This window comes from Manis pentadactyla, chromosome 7 (genome assembly GCF_030020395.1).
Source record: "Manis pentadactyla isolate mManPen7 chromosome 7, mManPen7.hap1, whole genome shotgun sequence".
In the NCBI taxonomy this organism is placed as follows: Eukaryota; Metazoa; Chordata; class Mammalia; order Pholidota; family Manidae; genus Manis; species Manis pentadactyla.
The window spans coordinates 143797597-143806918 of record NC_080025.1 but is presented as its reverse complement, the minus strand read 5'-3'; the positions used below and the strand labels follow the sequence as shown (position 1 = coordinate 143806918).

At 57.5% G+C, this 9322-nt stretch overlaps 1 protein-coding gene across 1 annotated transcript; it reads left to right on the top strand.

Moving 5' to 3' along the window:
* The first annotated feature begins 1182 nt into the window (after positions 1-1182).
* On the top strand, positions 1183-9167 carry ATG9B (autophagy related 9B). Its single transcript, XM_036899719.2, has 14 exons — positions 1183-1887; positions 2009-2052; positions 2223-2287; positions 2483-2644; positions 3147-3288; positions 4782-5536; positions 5698-5851; positions 6080-6259; positions 6841-7077; positions 7234-7367; positions 7528-7624; positions 7766-7889; positions 7974-8115; positions 8266-9167. The coding sequence occupies exons 1-13, from the start codon at positions 1341-1343 to the stop codon at positions 8099-8101; spliced, it is 2769 nt and encodes a 922-aa protein (XP_036755614.2). The 5' UTR covers positions 1183-1340; the 3' UTR covers positions 8102-8115; positions 8266-9167.
* Positions 9168-9322: the final 155 nt, after the last annotated feature.

The window sequence follows — 9322 nt, the reverse complement described above, 5'->3', positions numbered from 1 at the left end:
ATCAGGGTGAAGTGAACGAGGCAGGGGAGAGATCCTTTAAAACCCCACATAACCCATCCTGACAGATGCATCAAAGAAATAGTAAGAATTTCCTAGCCCTGCTGCAAAGTGCAATTCCACTTTGGTCACTAGGATGCCACCTCCAGGAGGTGGCTTGAGCTACTATGACAATCCCCTCCCAGGAAGGAGGTACAGAAGGAGAAAAACAGGCATATCTGGGTTCAGATTTTTGTGGGCACTTCCACAATTGCCTCCACATGCCTCCAGTGAACAATCTGGGAAGTACTCCGGTCCTCTGTCCATTTCATGGATGCTGGCCCCTCCGTCAGCCCTCAGGCCTAAGCCCTCGAGGCCCTGACACCTGGATGGCTGAGTCAGCCCCTAAGGAATGGGCTTCCCTAGGAAACCTTGTGATTCAGGGCCTTGAGAATGGCGTTGGACAAGCCGCCAAACAGCTGCCTGGGCCACCTCCTCCTTGTTGAGGTGGCAACAAGGAACTTGACCTAGTCACCTCATTGCTGATTACTCAGATTATCCTTCCAAATCCTGGACCCCAGCTTCCCACTGCCATTAAGCTCTGGTGTTTCTCAGGGGCCCCAAAAACTGGATCAGGAATTGGGGAGGGTTTCAGAAGATAAAGAGGTAAACATAATGGAACTTCCAAGAGCCCCTTTTTCTACTGTAAGCTCCAAAATCACTTCTCGCATCCAAGAAAGCTGGCTCTCCTTTCTTCACTTCCTTCTCCTCTCAGCTTCCTCCAACCTGGCTGCAAATTCAGGCAATCTCCCTTTTTCCCTTCCTTAGTTCTTTCAGACAAAACATTCAGGCTTCCCTCCTTCCCTCCCTCCCTTCCTGTTTTTGGTTTTAAAGCAACTCTGTGTTGATTGATCACTGTATGTTTGTGTGTAGGCAAGTGGGACCAAATTTTAGGGAATCAAAGATTTAACATCTTGGCTCTGTAGTCCTATATCCTTTGACCTTTTTCCTTTGCTTTTTTATTTTGGCCGCTACTCTCTGGCCTCCCCTTTAAATCCACTCTGAGGTCTGAAGATGGGGTAACAGGTGTCTGCTCTGGTGAGGTGCTTCCGCGCCTGCCTCTCCAGCTGACGCCCCGCCCAGGCATGGAGGCGGGGCCCTGGGAGGTTTGGCCGCAGGTTGCCCTGGTAGGGGTATGAGTGGTCAGACAGGTGACTTGGAGGCTGGGACGCCAGAGGGCTGCTCCACCTGAGTCACTGTGCCGTTGTCACCATCCCTGTTGAAGTTTGCTCAGCAACCCCGACCTCTGTGAAAACAGTGGCAGCTCCCATCCTTCCAAGCTTTCAGGAGAAGCGGAGGGCCTGATGGTGAGGCGAATGGGCTGGGGGGGGAGCAGGGGGCAGATGGGGCGGTGGGGAGATCTGGGGCCTGGATCAGTGCCCCTCCTCCCCGCGCCACTGCCTCCTCTTCCTCCTTCTCCACGACGAGGGCACGGGGGAGGGAGGGTCTCCTTCTCTCTGTCCCCTTCCTCTCACACAAGAAGCTCTCTGCCGTCAGTCTCTCCTGTGGCCCCGGGGCCCCTGTGCCCAGTGGTGCAGGCCCCAGGGGCCTCTCAGACTCGCCCCAGTGCCCTCCCCACCCCAGCCACCGCCCCCACACAGGCACTACCCTTGATGTCACCCATCTCTGCTCCCCCATCCTTGGATTCCTACTCCACCCCACCCCTGGGCTCGGAGACTCCCCTGCCCTCCTGCCGATGCCCCCAGGATCCTCCTGGGCTGCGGATAGGCCCTCTGATCCCTGAGCAGGATTATGAGCAGCTGGAGGACTGTGACCCCGAGGGGTCCCAAGACTCACCTCTCCATGGGGAGGAGCAGCAGCCCCTCCTTCATGTGCCTGAAGGGCTCCGAGGTGGGTGTGGGACTGTGGGGGAAGTGGGTTGGGGAAGGGGCTCCCTAGGGGCTCCCAAAGGTGTGGAGATCTGGTCACTGAGGTGAGAGCCAATTTCCAATGCTCTCCCCTCTGTGCCCAGGCTCCTGGCACCACATCCAGAACCTGGACAGCTTCTTCACCAAGATATCCTTTGTGCTCAGCCTGGCGGCCATGGCGTGGGAGGGCCCCTTGGGTTGGCACTGCCGTCCTTGGCAGGGAGACCATGAGGGCGCAGCAGGTTTCGGTTTGTTGGGGGACTAGGGGGAGCGTCCTCAGGGAAGGCCCTCGTACCTTATTTCTTGACGCACCGCTACATCTACAGCTACCACCAGAGGAACGGCTTTGCCTGCATCTTCCTGGAGGACGTCTTCCAGCTCGGGTGAGATGCTGATCCCAGACCCCAGGCTCTGTCCTCTTGCTTCTTCAGTCGTGCCTGCTGCTTCTAGTCCACCCAGGGCCTCCCCAGGCAGCCCAGGGGCTCGGCGGGGTGGGGAGGACACTGGGGCTGAGCTGGAGGCTGGGGCAGGGGCCTATCTGCCCTCAAGCCCCATCACCACACCCCTTGCCCTCCCAGACAATTTGTTTTCATCATCACCTTCACAACCTTCCTCCTTCGCTGTGTGGATTACAACATTCTCTTTGCCAACCAACCAAATAATGGGACAAGACGTGGGCTACTCCATAGTAAAGTGACCTTGTCAGATGTGATCCTACCTTCTTCCCAGTGTGCCCAGCGGTGAGTGACAGCTGCTTGGGAGGAGGAGCAGGTGGGGGACATGAGCAGTCTAGAGCCCTCCTTTCATTCCTTGATCTAGATCAGCAGTTCTCAGGACACCGTTAATACATTTACAGTTGATTGAGAACCCCCAAAAGCTCTGCTTATGAGAATCATATCTATCCATGTTTGCCTTGTTAGAGATTAAAGCTGAGAACAGCGTTAAAACCTAACCTAAGAATGCATAAACACATGTTCCACTGGTATAGATGCACTGTCACGTGGCGTCTGGGAGCTCCACCCTAGAGACAATAAGAATGAAAACAGCAGAAAACCTTAAATTACCTGAAAAAAGTTTGACCTTGCAGACATCTGTAAGGGTCTCAGTAAACCCCTGGGCTCACACTTTGAGAACCACGGATCTAGCTGGAGTCCCTCTCTGTGACTCTCCCATCACCCCTCAAGTCCAACCTCCCTCTCTACTGAGACCCTCTCTTGCGTCTTTCTGTCCTGCCCCACACAGGATCCGCTCCAGCTCCCTGTTGGTCTTCCTTCTGATCCTAGCTGCGGCCTTCTGGCTGTTCCAGCTGCTTCGCTCAGTCTGCAACCTCTTCAGCTACTGGGACATCCAGGTGTTTTACAGGGAGGCCCTACACATCCCCCCGGTGAGCTGGGCAGGCACGTCTGTGGAGGGGTGCTGGGTCAGAGGCAGAGGGCGATGGGGGAGTGGGGGTTGTACAGATGGAAGAACCCACTGGAAAGTGGGCCGTAGGCCTCCTTGACACCTGCCCTAGGCCTGAATAACATTGGGAGGTGGGGTACCACCACTTACAAAACCTGGTTCTCCTCCTAGTAGAGCTTAGTTGGTTTAGATGAGAAGATGATTTATAGTCACATGCTTGTGGTCACAACAATGGGTATTTAGAGGAAGGGAGGTTATCTGGCTTTACAGCACAGGAGGAATTCGGGGTGGGGTGGGCAAGGTGGTAGCTGCAGAGCTGTTCCAAGCCCTGGAGCAGGAACAGGGGAGCGATGAGCATCTGTGGGCAGCAGCCACGAGATGGACCCACCCGTCTGCAGGCGGGTCCCGCCAGGCCCTGGGGGGTGACCCCATCCCCCCTTTCTGGCCTCACCTCTATTGCAGTAAGCCACTGTGTGGGCCCCTGCACTGTCCCTGGTCACGCTTTGCCCCTCTTTCCTCCCTGTCTTGCTCACGCTCCTTCCTGCTCTGTTCATAAATTATTTATTTAAGTCACAGCTCAAAGGCTTCCTTCTGAAGCCGGCTCCCCGTGCTCTCCTCAGAAGTCCAGAGCCCTCTGCACAGCCCTCCTGCACAGCCAAGGGGAGAGGTTTTGAACAGCCCCTTGAGCAAGGGAGTATGAGACACTGGGAGGATCGGGAGGGCTGGGGAGCACAGAGGGGGGAGAGTGGCAGTTAGAGCGCTGCTCTTCTGGAGGCGGCCGGCCCTTCTGGCTCCCCTCCTTCCTTCTCTCTCCCCTATACCTTCCAGGGGCTGCAGAACCAGGGATGGACTGGAGAGGCTGGCCCCAAGAGACCTGACTGAGCTGCACAGGGGCAGCTGGGTGAAACTGGGCTAAAAAAAGGTTTTCAGATGAGATCCAAATGAGAGCTGGCAGCCCCCACCCCAGACATGGACTCAGCCCGTGTTTTAGGAAGGTTATCTGGTAATGGAGTGGGATAGGGCTGGGGGCAAAGCGTGCAAAGGTGGTGAGGCCTCTGGACCAACGGCAGGAATGGGAAGGGGCAAGTTCCCCCTCACGTGCTGCAGTTCTGTGTGCAGGGCTGCAAGGGACTCGGAAAAATCTGCTCTTAATGAGCTGGGATCAAATACCTAAAAGGTTTAGCTTATGAAGTGTCGCTGGGAAGCACCTGCCTCAGGGCCCCAGGACTGGCAGGGGCCTGAGGAACACAATTAAGAGGATGAAAGCAAGGAGGAAGTGCCCCCTGGTTAGTGACAAGCTTAGGGGAGGACAAGAGGTGGCTGAGAGGAAAAGGTGACAGGTTTCACTCCTGACAGACCCTGGGTGTGGAAAGTGGGGTGAGGGCCGATGAGGGATGTAGCTCTCGTCCAGGTGAGTTTGGGTACCACGCTGCAGAGGAGGGTAGGGCGCTGGCGCTCAGCTGCACTTCTCCTCAGGAGGAGCTCGGTTCCGTGCCCTGGGCGGAGGTGCAGTCCCGCCTGCTGGCGCTGCAGAGGAGCGGGGGTCTGTGCGTGCAGCCGCGGCCGCTGACCGAGCTGGACGTCCACCACCGCATCCTGCGCTACACCAACTACCAGGTGGCGCTGGCCAACAAGGGCCTGTTGCCCGCCTGCTGCGCGCTGCCCTGGGGAGGCAGTGTGGCCTTCCTCAGCCGCGGCCTGGCGTTCAACGTCGACCTGCTCCTCTTCCGCGGGCCCTTCTCTCTCTTCCGCGGCGGCTGGGAGCTGCCCGACGCCTACAAGCGCAGCGACCAGCGGGGCGCCCTGGCCGCGCACTGGCGGCGCACGGTGCTGCTGCTGGCCGGCGTGAACCTGGCGCTGAGCCCGCTGGTGCTGGCCTGGCAGGTGTTGCACGCCTTCTACAGCCACGTGGAGCTGCTGCGCCGCGAGCCCGGCGCGCTGGGGGTGCGCCGCTGGTCCCGCCTGGCCCGCCTGCAGCTGCGCCACTTCAACGAGCTGCCGCACGAGCTGCGCGCGCGCCTGGCCCGCGCCTACCGTCCAGCCGCCGCCTTCCTGCGCGCCGCCGCGCCCCCAGCGCCCCTGCTCGCGCTGCTGGCCCGCCAGCTTGTCTTCTTTTCCGGCGCCCTCTTCGCCGCGCTGCTCATGCTCACTGTCTACGACGAGGATGTGCTCGCAGTGGAGCACGTGCTCACTGCCATGACTGTGCTCGGGGTCACGGCCACCGTGGCCAGGTGCCTGGGGGAGCTGTGTGGGGGCGGGGGCATTCCTCTGACCTGGGGCTGAGCCTCCGGTGAATCCCTACCCCTCCCACTTCCCCTGGCCCCCAGCCCGGCCTTCATCCGCACATCATCCTAACTCCAGGTCCTTTCTCCATCCGGATCCCACCTTCCAGGTCCTTCATTCCTGATGAGCAGGGCCGCGGTCGTTGCCCGAAGCTCCTGCTGCAGGCGGCGTTGGCCCACATGCACTACCTCCCCGAGGAGCCCGGCGCTGCCGGCCGGGACGGCGCTTACCCGCAGATGGCGCGGCTGTTGCAATACCGAGCGGTGAGCAATATCGAGGCCCAAAGGGGGGCCTCGGAGGAGGCTGTGCAGCCCGCGTGGTCTGGGAGAGGGTGTCGGACAGAGGCGCTGGGGACTGGCTCTCCCAGGAGCAGAATAGTGACCGGTTGGGAGGTTTCCTGCCCCGGAGAGCGTCTTTGGGGACCTCTTGGTCCTGATCAGAGGGTGGGCTTCCTTAGCAACCCCTTCTCAGCCTCACCCCTGCATCCCCAGGTCTCCCTCCTGGAGGAGCTCCTGTCCCCTCTCCTCACCCCGTTGTTTCTGCTCTTCTGGTTTTGCCCTCGTGCCCTGGAGATTATTGACTTTTTTCATCACTTCACGGTGGATGTGGCTGGAGTTGGGGACATCTGTTCCTTTGCCCTTATGGATGTGCGGCGTCATGGCCACCCTCAGGTTAGAGCCCTTTTCCGGCTGGGTGAGGTTGTGGGTTGGTGGGAGTTTGCTCATCTCAGTCAAAGCAGAGCTGGGTGCCACCTGTGACCTTGAATTAGTCACTTCACTGTCCTTACCTGTCAAATGAAGACAATGACTGTAGCCAGTGTGCAAGGCTGTCCTGAGGATTACAAGAGATGATGTGTGTGGAACCCTAATAGAGTTAATGGCATATCATAATGCCAGTAAAATGGGAACAAAAATCACCAGAGAGGTTGAGAAACCAGCCAGTCGGTGGATGGGGCTGGAGTAAGGCTGGGCTTCCAGACCAAAGCTGCCAGGCCAGCGCTGGGGTCCAGTGTGTACAGGCGGTCTCATCGTAGACAGTGAGCGCTGCACTCTCTCTCATGCTGGGTCTAGACTAGGTCCTGCTCCGCTGCTGTATGTCTCGGTGATCAGGAGCACGTCCCTGCTGCAGCCTCTGTTCTCTCACCTGGAAAATGGGGCTAGCGTTTCCTTCCTGTTCTGCCTGCCCCACTAGGCTCCCCCTGCAGCTATAAAACCCATGTCTGTAGTGCCTGAAGGACTGTCTTTGCTTTCAGTGGCTCTCCGAGGGACAGACAGAAGCCTCACAGTCGCAGCGAGCGGAGGATGGGAAGACCGAGCTCTCCTTGATGAGGTTCTCCCTGGCCCACCCACAATGGCAGCCCCCGGGGCACAGCTCCAAGTTCCTGGGGCATCTCCGGGGCCGGGTACAGCAAGATGCAGCCACCTGGGGTGCCACCTCTGTTCACAGCCCTCCCACCCCTGGGGTGCTCAGCGACTCTTCCTCACCTCTGGTGAGTCTGCCTTCTGCCCTCACCACAAACACCATCCTCTCTTCCGTCTCCTCTCTGCCTCACCCTCTGTATTAACCTGCTCACTGGTTCAACCTGCTTTCCTGCCTTCCTTAGACCTCCTCTCACCCCTTCTGCCTTCTCTGCTCTTGCTTCCAGCCTGAGGCCTTCCTGGCCAACCTCTTGGTGCACCCCCTCCTGCCTCCACGGGACCTGAGTCCCACAGCCCCCTGCCCAGTTGCAGCCACAGCCAGCTTCTTGGCCTCCATTTCCCGCATTACTCAGGACCCAGGGTAAGAGGTGGGGTCCTGAGATGCAGGAGAGCTGGGGTGGTGGGGTGGATACTCCAGGAGGAGTGTGCCCTGGAGAATTGGGAAGGGGATATTAAGGCTGGTCCTGCCATGGGGTACAGCAGGGAGGGGCATGTCTTTGATCTACTGCACTCTGTTGCAGTTGTGTGTCTCCAGGAGGAACTGGGGGCCAGAAGCTGGCCCAGCTCCCAGAGCTTGCTTCTGCTGAGATGAGTCTCCATGCCATCTACCTGCACCAGGTGAGTAGAGGAGTGCCAAAGAGAATGTGGGGAGAAAGCAGCTAAATGGAATGGAGACTAGAGCTAGGTACTACTCAAGAGGAGCTGGGCGTCACATAGTGGCTCAGGAGGGAGCTCCTTATTCCTTTTCATTCCATTTAGCTCCATCAACAGCAGCAACAGGAGCTGTGGGGTGAGGCTTCAGCCTCCTCTCTGTCCAGGCCCTGGGCCAGCCCCTCACAGACACTCTCGCCTGATGAGGAGAAGCCATCCTGGTCGAGTGATGGTGAGTCAGTCAGGTGTGCAGGGGACAGGCTCAGGTGGACAGCAGGCATCATGGCACAGCCCAACTGATGGCTTTTCTTACCAGGATCCAGTCCTGCCACCAGCCCCAGACAGCAGTGGAGAACCCAGAGGACCCAGAATCTGTTCCCTGGGAGGTTTCAGGAGACTACAGACACCCAGAAGGAGCCTGGCCAGGCTTCTAGCACTGACTGAGAAGGCTCCTCAGGGTTAGTATTGTCTAGCTGGGGTGGAGGTGAGGGATGAATAGGAAATTGGGTGAAGCCAGACTTGGAGGATGGAAACAGTAAGACTTGGAGGTGATAGGTATGGAACCTGAACTACTGGACTTGCTTGTGATGAGCCTTCTCCTCCCCCAGGTTCCCCAGGTACCCCAGCCACAAGAGATCAGGAGGTGGAGTGGGAGGACACGCCGAGCCCTCTTTAGAGAACCTTCACAGGCTACAGGCCCAAGGATGCTTTAGTTGAGCAGGACATGGGAGGTTAGCGATGACCTGGCCCAGAGAGCAGAGAATGGTTTGGAGAGGAGATGCCGAAGGCATCTGGAAACAAGTCTTAGAGATGATCATCCTCATGTGGAGGGGCTAAGAGGCCACTCTCCAACTAACTGTCTTGGAGTGGTTGCCTGGGAAGAAGTCCCCAAGTATCCTCAAGGTGGAGGGTGGGGCCGAGGCAGAGAGGCAGAGATCTAGCTAAATGTAAGGGAAACCGTGAGGGCTGGGACCTGCCAGGCAGTGGACTCTCCAAGCTTGCCTGGCTCTCAGGTTCCCATGGGACTTGTGGAAGTTGGGAATAGAGACTGTGAGTGGAAAGACTCTAGAGAGGGCTGATGTTTTTGGAGTTCAGCATAGAAGTGACGTCTGAGGAAGCGGGTGTGGCTCCTCATCCTGTCGGAAATAAGCAGTAAAGGTTGCTCACGGCTGTGTTGCACATGTTTGTGACCTTAATCTCTGGCATCCCCACTCCTGGCCACTGAGGGCTCTACCTGCTTCTCAGTCAAGAGCAAGAGAACAACCCGGGAGAACTGCCTGTGACTGGCTGGAAACCACGTTTCTAGAGTGCTGGGTCAGAGCAGAATATGCGGGACAGGGCTCCTTGACAAAGAATCACCACCTCCTCCATCTGCACAAGTTAAGAGATAAAGCTTGCCATTCTGTAATTTTAATAGACGGGCCTGGATTAGGATCTTAGTAGCTCTCATAGCATCTGGTCCAGTCTTGTATGGTTGCATCTTCAGTAATAAATATTTGAATGACTTAGAGCTTAGGTTTCAAGATACTCCTAAGAGAGGTAAGGGGAATCTAAAATTCACCTAAAGAACATGACAGAGGTGACAGGAGGCCCTGGAATCCCACTGCTGGGAGGGGCCTTCCAAATTTAGACCTCGGGTAGGGAAACAGGCCTAGAGAGAGAGAT

What these genes read in the sequence shown, in the direction of transcription:
- ATG9B (XM_036899719.2), top strand. Translation starts at nt 1,341, where the DNA reads ATGGTGAGGCGAATGGGCTGGGGGGGGAGCAGGGGGCAGATGGGGCGG. An exon ending in TCTTCCCAGTGTGCCCAGCG is followed by an intron (nt 2,645 to 3,146) that starts GTGAGTGACAGC and finishes TGCCCCACACAG; the next exon opens with GATCCGCTCCAGCTCCCTGT. An exon ending in GCCATCCTGGTCGAGTGATG is followed by an intron (nt 7,890 to 7,973) that starts GTGAGTCAGTCA and finishes TTTTCTTACCAG; the next exon opens with GATCCAGTCCTGCCACCAGC.